Genomic DNA, 18,150 nt, shown 5'->3' on the forward strand with positions numbered 1-18,150 from the left:
AGCAGTAATTTCAGTCTTTCAAAAAAAACCACAAAATATTTCAACAAGCTTCTTCTTACCTACAATTGCTTCAGAAAAAACATTAAGACAAATAGACAAGATTAAATATTAACTAAACAAACAAATACCACATCCAGTGCGCTCAGTAACACGCAGACTGACATCAGCAGTGTCCAACAAATTCCAAAATCAAACAACAGTTAATTTTCTTTTCTAACACATAAACAGAGTTGAAAAGAATTCAAAAGAATGTGCTACATAAATTTGTCTAATCATTCTAAATCCATTCACAAAAATATACAAAAACTTAAAAACTCTACAATCTACAATTAAAAATAAAGAAACATAGTTAAACAATTTATTCAGGAAGTAGAGCTTAACTCCTTAATCAAAAGAACTTTACAAGTTCAGTAAAATCTTGTTATTAGAATATTAATATTAATACCACATACACTTCATTATTCACAACAAATTACAAACTCATCAAAAAAGTTTTTATTTTCCAAAAGAAAAAAATTTTAAAAAATTATAGACAATTCACAAAACCTCAGCAAAAACAATTAAAGTCACTCACAAATTTAACCTTTACATTGAGGCCTTAAAAAAGTCAAAATTTATCAGAACCTAATACAGATACTAAACCTAACTTTACCCAACATTAAGAATGGTTTAACTTAGAATTATAGAGCTTAAAACAAACAAAAACAAAAGTACCTTCATGTAAAAAGTTTATAACTTTTTTCCTACATGAATAAATATATGCAGTAGTAAAGCTATGGAACACAAAGTAATAAATAAGTGACAAGTCAAAAATAGTTTATTTAAAAAGAGAGGGGGAATTGTAGGAATATATAAAAGGTAAAAAACTTTAGAAAGTGCAAAAAGGCCCCAGAAAGTAGACATAAAGCTGAAAAAGGCTGGGAAATTTCAAAACCTTCTCATGGGAAGCTAGGAAAATAAGAACCAAGTGAATTCATTTATATTTATCATAAGGAGCAAGAAAGAACAAGAACTTAGTGATAGTTTGAGATGTCAAAAGTCCTAGATATATGCTTTGCAAAAATAGAAAAAGTTTCAGTCTTATATAATGAATTACTCTATATCGTTTGAGGTTCATAGAAGTCCTTCTGGTAATGTTAAACCCACATGGGTCCTTTTCTTATTGGTTAGGGTATAATGACTCTGCACCTTTTCTTTTATGTTATAGGTTCAAAGAATATGTAGAAAAAGGCTTTGCATCAACTGCCATCTTGCCTTTGATCTAGATTTGCATGGATGTTCATTTCTCTGTGTCTCTGGCTTTTTGCTTGGAGGATACAGACATAATAAATGCTAAGTCTGCAACCAGTCCGGGTCCCATCCTGTTTTGTGAGATGCAGACCGACCGGGCAGAAAGTGGACACACACTCCCAGCTCTGGCCGCAGCGCTGCCCAGCCCAGGGGGACGGTCACTGCCCTGCTCCTGCTGCCCCACTGCTGCTGACACAGGCCAGGATGCCCTTGGCCTTCTTGGCTATGTGGCCAAGCGCTGGCCACCTTCAGCTGCTCTTGACCAGCACCCCGGGCTCCTTTGGCCCACGCAGCTGCCCAGCCACAAAATTGCCCGTTTGACTGCAAATACCGCATTAAATTGTCCTTCTAATTCTACAACCACATCTTCTAAGGAAGTATCATGAAGTTTTATAAGGATAGGAATCTAAGTTGCTGTGACTTCATTAAAATGGGCTTATTCAACTCTCTGCAAAACTGAGTTTGTAGGTCTTCAAGGCTCTGAGTTGGAAATTAGGAAATATCCAGCTATGCCTTTGTATTTGTTGTGGAATGCCTGAAAATGGATTTTCTTTCAGCCTGCATGCCTGGCCCTCTACAGCCTACTGGTTCTGGCTAAGCACACAGCTTACTCTGCAATTGCCAAACAGCACAAACATGAAATGTTCCTTTCTTACTCACCTTAGGACCAGCACCGCTGAATACATGCTTCAGGTGACCTGTAGTAGGCAAGGGAAAATGAACCAGATGCTGTGAGAAAATTGTCTGGGCTGGTGAAACCCACAGAACAAGCACCACGAACAGAGAGTTTTCCCTTTCACAACATCCCTTCAGCAGACACATTTCATTCATACAACCAGCAAGAGATCCAGATAATATTCTTGGGCATGCCTACCCTTTGGCCTGTTTAGCCATTAAATGAACACAAACATGATGAAGAAAATGCAAATTGTTCTCTAACACTCAATGCTCCTGTTCTACCAAACACATAACACCTCTTTTAAAAATCCTCTCCTTCTGGTACCTAGGGTTTTTTTTAATCAGATGCATGCACAACTTCTCATTAACTTGCTGGAAACAGTTGCCCAGAAAAGCTTTTCCAAAATTCCACTCTGATGGGGCAGGCTCTATTGTGACACAACACAGCAGCAGCTCCAAGTTCCAGGAGCAGACACTCACTGCTTTGGAGTTTGCTCTTCCTTGCAAAGGGAATCACTATTTAACACTCAGTCAAGGCTCAAGTTAGACAGTCAAATCCTTTCATGACAAAATGTAGAAAGAAAGAAGCTTTCCCTGAATTCTGGGAAATACTGCACAGTTGTTAGAAGGCCTTCCAAGAAGGTCTCCAGTTTACATTTTCAAAGCTGTCTTGCATGTCCCAGCAAACTGAGGAAAAGACAGACTCTGCTGCCTCAGACTCTCCCGTGGAGGGAAAAGAACCCCTGCAGGTTCCCTTGCAAATGCTGCCCCTGTGGCTGCAGAAATCCCCTTGTACCTGGATGCCTTGACAGGAGCTTTACCAAACCAGTGGCACCCTAGTGTTCTTTCTGTTTTAAAATAACTCAGGCACTAACAAAGAGCAGGAAGACATACAGAAGCCAGGTTCGGGTACACCCAGGGAAAACCTCTACTTACATGCCAGGTTAGTGAGGTAATAGCCAGAATAAACAACGCCATAAGCTGTGAAAGCTGCAGCAGCAAGTTGCTCAATCATTGTAGCACTGCTGTGCAGATTTGTCCAACACTAGAAAAAACAAGGCTCTTGTCAGTGGGCAGCTCTCACTGACAAGCGCCTCAACCAGGAGGATGCTCCTGCACTGAGCAAGCCCTAGGGTTGCTCTGACACTGAGGCCTTCCGTGCACCAAGACAACCTTCTGCTGTCACCATGACCACATGGCAACCATGCCCTGACATCACAGTGCAAGCACTCTATATTGGCCTGTGAATTTATGCAGAGCAATAACCACCCTTCCGTACAGCAAACGCAAAATAACCGGGGAAGTTCTTCTCTGTCACAAAGCAGCACAAATTCACTTTGTGGCCAAACCCTGTTGTTCAAGGAATCCAAGAGTAACTCCAGGAGTGCACCAAACACCTATACCTTGTACCCCAACTGAGCACTCAGATGGGACCCAAGCAAAGGAAACCAGACCAAGAAAACGGCCCAAAGCATTGCACTTCTGAGAAACAACGCTTACTTTTAAAAAATTTAAATGTTTATTAAATCTTAACAAAGGACTGAATAAGGAAAATTTGCAGCACTGGGAGTCTCTGACCATTACAAGCAGCACATCTATAGAATGGATGCTCTGCCTTTTATACCCTTAACCCCTCCAAAGTTTTGTCAAAGTTTTGCCATCCACTGGTGGAGATTCCTTTCTTACATTCTTATTGGAGGTCAGGTGTTGCTACGCCACCCACACCTCCTGGTCACAAGCCAGCCCTCCCCAAAACCCCTGACTACCAAGGCTATTGCAAGGGGCAGGGGAAATAGGACTCTGGGAGGATGTATTACAATAACATCACTATACATTTTTACATCCCCATAATATCTACCTCTTAACAGTGAGAGCCAACTGTTACATGACTCATCTATAACACACAGAACCAGGAGAGAAGGCACTGTTGGCATAACAGCTGAAACAATTCCTGACAAATCTCCCACATGTTTGCACATTTATTGGATATGCCCAGGGCTCCTGAGCATGTACATCTCTGCCTTTATTCCCCTTTGAAAGCAGTCAAACTGGCAGCATCTGCCTGCCAGTAGGAGCTGCTCCGAGCTGGGAAGACGACTGGTGGTGCTGATTTCCAGAGGATTCTGTGTCCCAGGAGAAGATAAGGAAGGAGTGGATTGAAAGGTGCTGGCGCTGCTGCTGCTCTGTGCCAGACAGCCCTGGCTGAGCAGGGCACGGCGCTGCAGACTCTTGCTCCTGTCAGAGCTGGGCACACCTGGGAACAAGGCATGGCAACTTGTGGGGAAACCAAGGACTTCATGGGGACTGCACTGCTCAGCACACACCCAGGCCATCTGTGACCCAGAGTTCTGGTGCCTAAAAAGATAAAGCAGACGGAAATAGCTGGGAAAAGTTTCATTTTGACCTTTCTTACCTGTTCACAGAAGTGGCCAAAATGAAAGTTACAGAGCAGGGCCTGATCCCTTCTCCTGCAGGAGGGGCCCTGTACTGGCTCCTGCCCAGGGCTGGTGCCCATGTGCTAACATTCAGCCGAGTGGGAGCAGAGCTCCTGGGGCTCTACAGCGATACACCAAGCCCAGCCCAGTTACCTGGTACACATGCATGTTAGAGGAAAATGCCGCGGGAGACAAGACTCATGATATCATGATCATCAAGTCTCAGTTTATTGTAACAGATTACATAGTTTATATATGTTCGTTAATTAGCTCATACATATTGCAAAAGCCAAGTTCATGATTGGTTGCTATGTGACTTGTACTATTATCTTAAAAGTATCGTTATGATCGATACATGCCTGTCCGGCTGGCCTTGCAGTTAGAACAGCTTAGTACCCCTTTGTTCTTCTCTATCTACTTCTACATACTAAGCAATTTCAATATCCTGCTTTCTGCACATCATCTATTCTTCAGGGCCATGCGAACTTTGCAGCAGTCACGTAGCCCTCCCTATTTGGATTAACTTTACAGTATCATGTCCCTTGTCGTTCAACCATTCCTCTGTCAGGCTCTCTTCATCTCCCCCGTTTTCCTTTTGGACAAGAAGGTGTGCATTCAGCATTTTCTGCAAAGGCTGCTGCATCAAGCCTTGCAAGCAAGTAAACACACAGGGCAAAACAAACAGAAGTATCACAATTATGCTTAGAACTATTATGCCGTATTTGATAATGTCTCTTAACTATGGTCCGATCCCCAATCCTTTTAGCTATCTTTTTAAACCTAATATATCCTCTACCTTTAACTGTTGAGTTAGCTCGGTCAATTTTCGTATTTGCTTATGGATAGATGTAGAGTGATCAGATAAGTTCATACAGCACATTCCTTCAAATTCTTCACAACTATGACCTTGGGCTAGAAGAAGTAAATTAGTGGCAGCTGCTCTGTTTTGCAGAACTGCATGACAGATACTACCTATATTTGTGGCAAGCTCACTTAATATTTTAGATGAAATATTAATTTATTTTTCTGTCCAGTAGGCTAGGATTTTTAATTGTGTGAGAGCTTGCACTGAAGTAACTCGTGGGGTGAAAATGAGGTTAGTATTACAGAAGTGCACCCCACTTCATATTTCTCATGTTCTTGATTGTTCTGTTTAACATGAAAGGAACAAATTTAATTCTAAATACAAACTATATTTATGATAAACTTAATGTTATGCTTTTGATTATCTAATTGATTGTCCCTTTTTTTCTTTTGCCATTGAAAAGCAATGGCAAAATGAACAGAAAAATCACAGGCATTACTAAAACTTATTAAAACTTAGTAAAAAAGTCTATAACATAATTAAAGACACACTTATGAAAAAACTTAAAAGCCTATAATCTTCTGTGGGTGAAACACAAATCTTTGTACAATCCACTTTTGCTGTGCATCTTCTGATTTACTTGTGGAGAGATTAGTGTTCTCTTGAAATTGATAAGTTTAACATTCTTCAATGAAATCTATCCAGATTCTGCACCTGCTAAAACACAAACAAACTCAACACCCCCCACAGGGACTGGAGGGTCCTCTCTCAATTCTGTTTCCTAAAATTTGCATGAAGAAATGGAAATATCAACATCTTTATAATAAACATGAAAAAACATCAAGAACAAAACAATGCATATAGTAAAGAAACTAACAACAAATAAAAATCAATCAGATAATACACAATTAATATTACATATAAAATCACAGTTACTAAGTGCTACACTATCAAATTGTCATCCCAGAGTCTGCAGCAGCTGATAAACCTTAAAACATCAGAGATTTGGATAAAACATGTTCGGATCATGTCTCTCCAAAACTCCCTTTGAGGCTCAGCTGCCCTACATGGTCAAATTGTCAAGCCAAAAGGACTTGAATACTTTTTGATGCAGAAAACACTTGGGTCAATCACACCATCCACGTAGAGCCAGAGCTTGGCCAGAGCTCAAACTCTAATTGGAGGATATGTTTTAACACATTATAAAACAAAAGTCCTAGAAATAACAGTTATAAGTAAAAAACCTTATTATTAAAACTTTATCAAACTATCAAATAATTGAACCTGTTTAAAATCTCTTTCAAGACAAAAATTCTCTAAATACAACAAACCCTTTCTTCAGAAATCTGAAAATTTGAAGTCTGAAATCTTGAACTAAAATTTGGACAATGAATTTTTAAAGGAAGATGAATTGCAGCTGCATAAAAGATTGGATAAAGAAAACACATGAGTAGTTAAAAAATCAAAAACACAGGATCTTGAAAAAATATCTTGTAATCAATCACCTAAAGAGACAATAAAACATATGAAAACTGACTGTAAATACTATAACAACACCTTAATACCTTAATACTTTAATAATAATTCTTATCACAAAAATCAGACAACTCACATTTTATGATCAACCTATTAACAAGAAATGTTTAAAATAGTTTAAGCAAATCCTTTTAAAGCACTCATATAACATTAGTAACAATCACTACTTATCATTACTTACAAAAACTTAACAATCACTATTTATCGTATTATCTATAAAACTTAAAAATCACTATTACTTATATTATTATCTATAAAAACCCAAAGACAGAGATTACAAACTCAATACTAAAATTCCATCAGATGACATTTTCTTAACTTTGTTTTCAGAGACATTTTTGGTAATTAAATCATTACTAACATTTCTATCTTTATACAGTGATTTTTATCTATATCATATTTGAAATAACATTGATTCACATAATGTTCATCCTTCTTGGTATCTTGGAAAACACTCGGTACTGCTGTACTTTTTCATTACGTCTTCTGACTCTTGTAAGAAATTGGGAAGATGCTGTTGAAATTTTTGCTGTAGTGTTGCCATCCCGCCACCGGTGGCGCTGCTGCTCTCGGCGTTGTCGCTGCCATGGCAACCAGGACTGTGCCGCCATCTCCGCCGCCATTGCTGGGCGCTGCGGGGCGATGAGGGGCGGCGCCGCCTCGCTCCCGTCCTTGTTGTGTCACCTTGTGGATGGGAGAAGAGACACCCCCGCCACGGCCGCGCCCCGCCTGCTCCGGCTCCAGCGCGGCTGAGCCCCGGGAACGCCCCTCTCCCCCCTTGCGCTGCTGCTCGGCAGCAAGGAGCCTTCCGTCTCTCGGCTGATGTCCGCTCCGCCCCGGGCTCGCCTCCGGCTCGGTGCTGGCCGGCCCCGCTCTGTCTGGCCCCGCGCCCGCTCCGTTCTACCTGATTCCCGTTCACAAAAAGTGAATTTGGGATCCCAGTCCCGTTGCCATAAAGCAATTTGGATCTCAATTTCCAGCACCTCAATGCTACTAGTGTCTATGGGAGGTACAGGCATTTCAGAAGCAGAGATGGGAATGGGAAAATTTGTGAGAACCAGAGGGTTTGGCTCACTGGAGAGAAGCGAGGGTTTACATTCCTTATTTTTCTCCAGAGCTGTCCGTATCACTTCCACCGCCCTCTTTTCTGCCTGACACATTAACAATTCGTTATCAACCACTCTCCAAAGTTTACTCATTTTCTTGCCCGGTTTATCCTCATCTAACACTAATTCCCACAACTTATCCCTATATTTTCTCCATTCTGAAAGTTCATGAACACTATGGGGGTTAAAGAAAAAGCCGTAAGACTCAGCATGATGCAATAGCGAAGGGAGATCCTTATCTAAGTCAATCTCCCTAATCTGCCTTTTTCTAAGAGAAGCACTAAATAAATCATATGCTGCTTGCCTTTCCATGGTTACGTCGGTACCGTTGCTGGCTCCTTCAGGCTTCGGCAGCACGTATCGGCTGAGCCCGCTTCTACGGTCACTCAGGGCGCGGAGAAGAGCGTTTCGCCTCTTCTCTTTATTTTCGCCGTCCTTCCAGCTGCAGGACCCGCACTCCAACGCAGCACCCCTCTCGCCTTAGGCTCGGATCAGGTCCCTGCTTTCGGGCGCCAGTTGTTAGAGGAAAATGCCGCGGGAGACAAGACTCATGATATCATGATCATCAAGTCTCAGTTTATTGTAACAGATTACATAGTTTATATATGTTCGTTAATTAGCTCATACATATTGCAAAAGCCAAGTTCATGATTGGTTGCTATGTGACTTGTACTATTATCTTAAAAGTATCGTTATGATCGATACATGCCTGTCCGGCTGGCCTTGCAGTTAGAACAGCTTAGTACCCCCTTTGTTCTTCTCTATCTACTTCTACATACTAAGCAATTTCAATATCCTGCTTTCTGCACATCATCTATTCTTCAGGGCCATGCGAACTTTGCAGCAGTCACGTAGCCCTCCCTATTTGGATTAACTTTACAGTATCATGTCCCTTGTCGTTCAACCATTCCTCTGTCAGGCTCTCTTCACATGCAAAGCTTCAGAAAAAGATTAGAATGGAAAAATGTAACTGTCATGATCATTGTATTTTACTATGTTCACATGCTGTATAGGACTGCAATTTTATGTATTTGTGGTATTTTCACACATTTTAATCTCCGAAATACTGTCAGATACACTTTGATTCCTAATGGAAAGTCTTAAACTATTAATTTAGCTTATAAAATGAAGTTACTGACATTAAATAATATGTACTTTGTAGCGTAGAAGAACACAGTAATAGTATGAGTAATTATGATTGCTTAAGCACAATTGGCTTGGGTCTGTACAGGAATGTGAAATTTTGCAAGAAAATAATATTTTCACTAGGTTTTGTAAAATATTTGAGAAACACTTCTTGTTTGAAAGAATACGTTTCAAACAACCTTTTACTTAGGAGTTTGAGGAAGGTTCTTACTTTTGAGAGCAGTACAATTTTACATTTTAAGAATAATGTAAGCAGCTGATGAACTTTAGAATTATTGCAGACCATATTTAGTCTTTCAGAAAGTATTAGTGATATATATCTGATTCAATGCATATTTTAGCCAGGTTTTGTCAGTGTAGGAAAGCCTGGTTGTAAAGCTCCCATTGTTGCCATTACAGCATTTATGTGCTGTAAATCATGTAAAAGTCTCCATTTTCCTGATTTCTTTTTTATTACAAGGGGTATTCAAGGGGCCGAATGATTCTTCAATATGACCCACTTGCAATTGTTCTGTGACTAATTCTTGCAGGGCAGTAAGCGTTTCAGTAGTAAGGGGCCACTGATCAACCCAGACAGGTTTATCTGTTAACCATGTCAAGGCTACAACTGGACATTCACCACCCTGCATCACAGTGGCTCCTATTAAAAATCCATAGCAATTCTGTAATAATAGTAATTAAAAATCCCAGTAATTCTGAGGGTCTGATGTTAGCTTGTTGGCCATCGGGATGTTTCACATGAATTACAATGGCTGACAAGCCACCTGTTGTAGAACCACCCAACCCCATCAGTCCAAAACTTGCACGAGTGAGAGGTCACGATTGAGGCCAACGCAGTCACGAGAGTATTGTAGCATCTGCTCCAGTGTCAATCAAACCTGTTACCGATACGGTCCCTGGATGATATCCACTGGCTGTGAGGATGCATGTCTTTTCTGGATGGTTCTCCGTTACTTTCTCAGTCCGGAACACTTGAGGTACTTACCGTATTGGGAACAAAACTCACAGAGGCTACAAGCTGAGTGATGCAAGTTCCTTTCTGAATAGTAATAGGGCACTCATCAATTCATATCATAGCATGACTCTGTCCTAAATAATCAACATCAATAAGTCCTAAATGCACATGAATACCTTTAAGTGTAGTACTTGATATCCCTATCAGAAATGCACTCAATCCACGTCCTATTGGGCCATAGGTGTCATGGGGCACTTTGCAGATTTCTTTTGTCAAAATAGTTACTGTGTCGGTGGTGGGTACATCAATCCCTGTGGACCCACTTGTTGCTCCTGAATACTGTTTGCAAATGGGTAGCTTTACAGTGCTGGGAAGGCCCATAATTGCTGTTAATGGTCGTCAGGTTATTTGTGTCCCCACACACCCCTTCGTGTTCTTCTTCCCATTTCCCTGCAACAGCTGACCATTTGCATGATACTTACTCGTGCACAGTGCCCAAATTTAGCACAATGATTGCACATAACATTGCTGCTTGCATTTGACTTAGATGTTATTTTCTGGGTATTACACTGTGCCCTTACATGCCCTTGCTGTCCACAATTACAGCATTTCGGTGGTGGTCTTAGAACTGCAGCAAGATCTGTCATTTTATGCTCTACTGAACCATCTTTTGAGCAAGCAGTAACCATTTCAGGCAATGTGGGCTCCCCAGGTAAGGTGTCAATAATCGTTCTGCAGTCTGGGTCTGCACTTTCTTTCACCAATTCTATACACAATCTATGTCACAAAGGTTCATTATCTACCTGTTTTTCAATAGCTGCAGCAAGCTTTTCCACAAACTGCAAAAATGGTTCTCTCATCCCTTGTTGTATAGTAACATATCTCTGTTTTGGAGCTGCCATTTCCATTGTTTTAATTAAAGCACTCATGCCTATTTGCTGAGCTTGTGTCAAAATTGAAGGATCCCACCTTGCCTGCAAATCTGGGTTAGCAAAAGGCCCAGTGCCCAATAAGGCATCAACACCCACAGCATGACGAGTCGTGTTGAGGCAGCTGCATATTTGTTAAAGCTGTGAGCTCAGCCACTCACCTCCGAGTTTCTTGAAACACACCATACTGTACTGGTTGGAATAAAACTGTAGCAAGATGCATGATGTCATAAGGTACAAGCATACTGCATTAATTACATGTATTAATTGCATTACCTCTGAGGAATTAATACCAAACTGAGCCACTTTCAATTGGAGATCTTGCACAACCTTCCAGGCAAAGACATGATGACTGTCATCCTGCCCTATTCCAGGAACTGCATTAAAAACTGGAAAAGCCATAGGATTATCACAGGCAACATTTGCCTTAACACTCTCCTCCTGAGGTACTTTTGGGGCACCAAATCTTTCTATTAGGTCCCAATTTTTTTATTCAGCTGCTTTCTTCCTAAGAAATTCCCAAAACTTCTGAGGCTGTCATGGAAGCACAGTTACTTGACACAGAGGCAAAGTCCATGGGGCAGTAGGGCTAGATCTCTTAGAAGCTGAACTGCCAACAGTTCCCTGCCCCACCTCAGGTGTTACTGCGGGTGACTCTTCACTCGATTTCCTGTCACTGTCCAGCAGTGGAGGATACGACCTTGCAACTGTTCATGCAGCTCAGAGGGGGGTGGGGGGCAAATGGCTGGGCTAGAGTGGAGGGGTGTAGGTCTTAGATTCAAAGAAAAACCATAAATTTCTAACCAGGTAGAAGCTTGAGAAAGTGTTGAGAAAGAATGTAAGTTCTTTATCTCTCTTGTTCACATTGTTTATAATTAGGTTTTACTACTGTACGTCATCCACTGCACACCAATAGGGTGACATGTTTTCACTTCAGGACCAATAGAGTTGGTCTGCACAAAGCTCTGTATAAAAGAGTGATGTATTTTGAAATAAATCAGTTATAGTCTCAGCCTTCTGAACAAAGTCTGTTCATTCCCATCCTGCCTCAACAGCGTCAGAGGGGAGCAGGGGGCAGACAGCTGGGTTTGTCTCTCTGCCAAAGACATTTCCGCTAACTGGCGCAGTGGTGCAGTGTATAGAGGCACCGCTGAAAGCTGCTGTGCAGCTGAGATAAAGAGGCTTAGGAGTCTGAGAAGGAGATACTCTGTCAGTCTGCCCAGAAGCCTTAGCAGCTTTCCCAAAAGCTTCAGCATCCAGCCCAGAAGCTCTGGCAACTTTCCTGGAAGCTTTGGTAGCCTGCCTGGTAACTTCCATGGGCACCTGCACTTTCTTCAAGGATGTATGCAACAAGTTCCCCATCAGAGGCCCCATCTGACTCATCCCTCCCATCAGACTCCTTTATCAACCCCAAATCTTCATCCACCTTGTACTCTGCTTGTTCCCGCTGTTTTCCATTCCTTTAATGCCTCAAAAGGCGATCTCCAAGTAACAACTAGATTGACAATAGTTTTATCTCCCGCTCAGGTGACTTCCCACAGCTTGTTCCTGACTTTTTTTCCAACCTTTAACACTAAATGCTGTGTCAGGATCAGTAGCAAAATCCTATGATCTAGCCCACAGCAATATACTACAAAGGGCATAGTCTGAAGTAGTAATTCCCTTATTTCTTAACAAAGCTTTCTATGTAGCCAAAACAGTCTCTTCCTCTTTAGATTTATCTCCCATTATCACTAGTTGTTGCCTCACCTGCTTCCAGGTGTGTTGATAGGAGAAAATCAGGTCAGGACTTGCCTGTGGCTTCCACCCGCCACTCTCAGCTGCACCAGCGCCGCCTCCCCCGCCACTCCCCAGCGGGTCAGGGCTGCCAGTCGCTGGGACCCCGCGTGGCTCCAGACCGACCACGCTGCTCAGGCTGCTGCTCCACGCGGTGGGCACCAGCTGTCACTGGTATATACACTGCATCGTGAGGCGGTCGCCACACAAAGCACAGACCACAGGCGGTCTCAGATGGCAACTCTTTATTATCGAACATGACCTTTTATAAACTTTCTAATTGTTTATACTTCTTCTACCCCAACTGTTGGCCACAAAAAATCAACATAACACCACTGGTGAACAGTAACAGTGACTTTAGTTAACTTTCTGAAAATGCTTTATCCAGCTGCAGTTCTCTCCTTATCTTTCTCCAGTTCTTCTCTCAGCCTCCTTGGTAGCAGCCTTGGAGAGAGCTCTTGATCAGCTTCTTGCCTCTCAGCTTCTTTTTGCTCCTTTAGCTAACAGGCCTGCTGTTAGCCCCTTCCACAGTAATTCATCCATGAGGGGCAGGAAACAAGAATAGGGGGCAGGAAGCAGAATAGGATTAAAAAGCCTAGTGATTAATTAGAATTGGTTAAAATCTGACAGACCTTGAGATGACACCAAAATTCATCATCCTAGAGTGTAGCCTACAGCACACTACTCGCATTTCTATATTCGGGAAACATGTTTTCTTCCTTTTACGCTGTCTTAATTTAAAAGCTGAAAGATTCAAGAGGAATTACTACATCCTCCAATGAGTCCATGAAGTTTCCTCTGAATGATCTCCTTCGTGTTACTGCAGTCTACTATTCAAGTATATAGGGACAACTGTCACAGTAATCTCATTAAAAATGTGTGCTTTGTTAAAATAACCATCACAAAAATCAGTCCTAGTAAGGCAGGTAAGACAGAATCAGTATTGATACTGAAAATCTATTATGAATGCAGAAAAAGGCAGAATCCAAAAACTTCAGAAGTATGTATATAATATACTCATTTAGTTGAAAAAAACTTACACGTTTATTAGAACAAGTTTGGGATTTTTTTTAAATCTCATTTTTTCTACTTTGGATAGCTTTACCTCAGCAGTCCATAAATTATTTTTGCTGTATTAAACTAGTGAAACAAGGATATTTAGTCTAGATTTTTAAATTCCAGAAGGAAGTATTATGCAGTGTTACAAATGAAAAGCTACGTTAGATTCCTAATTTATCAGTAAAATACCTAACTGCAGAATGATATCAGCAAGAAATTCTATTATTTTGGAAGAGCAGGGTAGTATGTTAGAGAACTCTACCTTTCCAGACACTGGAGAAGAAGGAGTAGCACAGGGGCTGGAATAGCTACTGCTTTCTGCAGGTTTTACTGAGGACTGAGCTGATCTGTCATCTGAGGATTGTCCGGAGAGCAAAATGTCTTTTTCTTTGTACTTCTTTGGCTGGTGGAGTGCAGGAGAAGAAGATTTCACTGAAACCCTACAAAGGACATACCTTGAGTTTCACAAGCAGTCACTGAACAATTTACATCGACCTGTCCACCTACAGCATGACCCCATGTATTACAGCAACTACAACATCTATTAAACCTAACTAAAAACTCATACTGACCATTCATTGCTTTTTAATGCTACTGTTAAACTTCTTCTGCTACTTCTCAAACATCACAATTCATGGACAATATTCCTGACTGCTCTCTCAAACAGCAGCCCCAGGTATGAAATACTTCTCTTTGGGATTACAATGCAGCATACAACAGTATAACACCTTCCAAATGTACTTCCACTGTTTTCACCTATTACTAGCAGAAACTTAAGTGATACTTGTATACATAAACTGCAACCTACAGTAAGCAGAAGACCTCAGCATCTTACTTTTCAGCATGAGAGGAGTCAGACAATTCTGTTTCTGTTGAGCTTTTTCTGCTGCTGGTTGACTTCCATGTAGATGCCAAAGGAAGTTCTTCACAAGTCACAGGCCTTGGTCTCTGGCCAATTCCTGAAGGCTGCTGCAGACCTGCAGACTGTTCTTCAGCACTCAGAACAGCTGTAATTGCTCTTACAGTTGTTTCATCAACCTGAGACCACAGCTTAGAAGGAGCTCGCATACGACGCAGAAACAAGCTGTGCCACTTCTGCCTGAGCTGCAGCAGCATACCAGCAGCCTGCAATGAATTCCAATTCTGTTAAATACTGATGAAAATTAGATCACACAGGTAAGAGAACCCTGTCTTTTCCCTATCAAGCAACACCTGGCATTCCAATATAAACAGAGCCCAGAATTGAAGGCAAGACTAAGGTCTTGGGGAAGGGGAATAATCCATATTTAAACTATGATGTTAATTTGCTTTCTTTTCCTTGGGTACAAGGTCATTTTGGAAACATTTCATTTAGCTCTGTACTAAACTTAGCTTTGTATTGTAATTCCACAGACTTTTTTTTTCCTTCTTATCTTTCAAGAAAACTCAATCCTTTCATGCTTTATGCCCTTCCTCTCAAATCAGTCTCTACTCATGCACTCTTCAGTATAGTTGATGGAAAAGAGCTCTAAGTGATATTTTTCTTACATCGACACCTGGTCAAGTGTGATGACTAAATTCAGAAGACTATTGTCTAATTCTGCTACCAGAAACGCTTCCATTACGATAAATTTTTAAAAATCACTCTTCTGGACATGACTAGGAGAGAGAGTATTATTATTAGAGTTGGTAAAGTTGTGTGTTTCATGACCCATAAACTGCAGCCACAGCTCCTCAATGACATAAAGACTTCTATTTCAAAGAGGATTTGAAATGTATCCTTCCAAAATCTGACAGCAACTTTCTCTCAGCAACTTCAGCTTCAAGTGCTCCTTTTTTGATCTGATTTTGGTTATCCTCTCAGAGAAAGAAGAACACAATATGCCAATGTGACTGTTCTCTCAGCTCCTGTCCAGATTTTAGCTTATCCCAGCTTGTGCTACGGCCTGATGGAGCACCATGCAGGCAGGACAGGAGGCCAGAAGGAGCAGAAGGGCCCTTATGCTGTCACTGTCACCTGCAGCTTGCTGTCCCTTGCAGTCATCATTTTTTGTCTGCCAGTCTCTTCAGAATCTGCTGACTTGTGGAAAGGGACAAAACTGCCAAGCTCAGATATAAAACATCATATTACCCAGAAAGTTTTTGAAACAGACCCAACAGCATCTGGATTGCTGAGGCTTTCCTGCTCCCTTTTGTGAGAGACAGGACACCCACACCAATATGGAGGAAGAGGGATGAGCACTCTCACTGTTGACTTAGGTGACTATTCTCTTTCTTTCTGCTGACAGGTAAAAGAAGAGAAAGGTATGGGTGACAGGTGATCAAACACTGCAACTTGGATTTTGAATACACAAATTCATGCAACAGACAACTCTGTGCCAAAGGGGATTGAAGCCGTTTAATTCTTAATGAGCTTGTGAAGTAAAGGTTAAATCACAGAGTACCTAGTTCGAGAGACCTAAATGGACCATGACATTCTTGGAGAAAATTCTTGGCTACTCAAATGTTACAAAAACCTTTTCACATCTTTTTACAATTCCTCTACATGAAGCAAACCCAGGAGTAATTTCTTACTTCAGGGTCCAGTTTAAGATGGAGCCATTCATCCAGCTTCAGCAGTGCCAGATCAGCAGACGTCCTGTCCTCCATCTCACTGTCGCTGCTATCATTAGATACCCCTCCCCCTGAATTAAAGACAAAAGGTTCATCAGAATTTCCATATTTTTTCTACTATTATTTCTATACAAAAACCCGCATACTACTATATTACCAGCAATATTTTTCCTTCTAAAATTGACTTTAAATGTAAACATTTGTAAAACTACCTCTTCTTTTCTGCAAATACACTGCAAAGTCTTTGCTCCAGATAGCAGCAATCAAGTAGCCAGACCTGCTGAAGGTCCTACTATGTAAAAACGTGGATTGATATGATGTGACCCAACTCATGTACCTTCACCAGTTTTCACAGGCCACTATACAACTTTTGCCTAAAGCTGTTGGCAAAATCACACATGCCTCTATTTCCTAGTAAAACAGCAGATTTAAAGACCCAGTAAGAAAAAAAAATATGTATGGCTATTAATTAGGATTCTTTATTTTTCTTAAGTGCAATTCAGTCAGCATGAGTACTACTCTAAGGTTCACAGTTTAAAAGCAAGACAGGAAAGCTTTAGAAATAAGTTGGACTTTTAGTTTGATTCAAACTATGACAACTAGAAGCAGTTATTTTTGCTTCCATTCCAAGAGGACTCAATTTAAATGAGAAAAAAAGAAGGAAATGTAAATATATTCTCTATTACTTACAGTTAATAGTACAGTTAACTGAAATTAAAAATTATCAGTAGAACATATCTTGAAAATGTATGTGTTAGCTAGAAGCAACATGACTTGTTTGCCATACTGATTGTTTCTAAATTATTCTGTTTGAATAATCTGGTTCAATGATTCAAATAAAGTAGTCTGCAGAAAGAGAACATGCATACTACACTTCTCAGTACCAATACTACAGTTCTCATTAGATATTGTGGCTGCATTCTTTCCTTACAAACTATACTGCAGTTTCTGAGACCCTACGACTGTGTAATTTATGGACTTGAATAGGTAAGGAATCCCAAAATGGAGAGATTTGTTACAGAACCAACAAACTCTTCCTGAATAGCTACAGGAATTATAACAGCGCTGTTTCCAGAATCAGCCAATATATGTATTAAATATTACTTAAAAATAAGCTCTGCATGTCACACGCTGATGTATACCAATGGAAACATCCCAAATCCAGACTCCAGTGTACCTTGAAAGGATGAAGATGCCTGCAAGGCATTACTTTGCAGTCTGGCTGGTCCACAGAAGAGGGCCACGGTGACAGGTGTCACAACAGAGCAGCACCTGATGTTTGCTGTCTTGTGAGCTCTCGTCATTTCATCATATATAAGCCAGTCTGTGGGGAGGGCCTGGATGGCTGCAGCTTGTCCATTTGCTGGGGCAATCTGTGGAAGAGCAGGTAAAACCAGGCTATTGTACCCTCTACCTGTAATTAATGTAAATTTGAACGTATTTCTCATTTTATCCGGAGACACTGTGGGTGCCTCAACCTGGCAGTGCCCAAGGCCAGGCTGGGTGGAGCTCTGAGCAACCTGGACTAGTGGAAGGTGTCCCTGCCCATGGCAGGGGCTGGAATGAGATAAGCTTTAAGGTCCCTTCCAACACAAACCATTCTATGATTCTGTATTTTGAGAATTAAATACATGTACAATTATATACATATAAAAATATACATGCATGTTGCTATCATGCTGGCATGGTAGTGTGGAGGAAGGTTTTAGAAAGGCCTTGGGAATGGTAAACAGAGGAAAAAGATACATTTATGTATGCCCCATTGTTTTAGGAAGGCCCTGGAAATGAGAAACTGAGGGAAAAGATACATTTATGTATGCTCCATTGTTTAAGGAAAGTCCTG

General features: G+C 41.0%; 1 protein-coding gene across 1 annotated transcript; it reads right to left on the reverse strand.

Annotated features, from left to right (window-relative positions):
• Positions 1–11,595: 11,595 nt before the first annotated feature.
• On the reverse strand, positions 11,596–16,921 carry LOC144248260 (3'-5' RNA helicase YTHDC2-like). The gene is made up of 2 exons (XM_085567842.1): positions 14,551–16,921; positions 11,596–14,155 (listed from the first exon to the last, which is right to left on the reverse strand). Exons 1-2 carry the CDS (start codon positions 14,829–14,831, stop codon positions 13,885–13,887), a joined length of 552 nt encoding a protein of 183 aa, XP_085423968.1. The 5' UTR covers positions 14,832–16,921; the 3' UTR covers positions 11,596–13,884.
• Positions 16,922–18,150: the final 1,229 nt, after the last annotated feature.

This window comes from Lonchura striata, chromosome Z (assembly GCF_050655825.1).
Source record: "Lonchura striata isolate lonStrDom1 chromosome Z, ASM5065582v1, whole genome shotgun sequence".
NCBI classification, from domain to species: Eukaryota; Metazoa; Chordata; class Aves; order Passeriformes; family Estrildidae; genus Lonchura; species Lonchura striata.

Coding starts and splice junctions, on each gene's coding strand:
- LOC144248260 (XM_085567842.1), bottom strand. CDS start 14,831: ATGCTGCTGCAGCTCAGGCAGAAGTGGCACAGCTTGTTTCTGCGTCGT. Junction 14,156..14,550: donor GACTCCTCTCATGCTGAAAA/GTAAGATGCTGA, acceptor TGTCCTTTGTAG/GGTTTCAGTGAAATCTTCTT.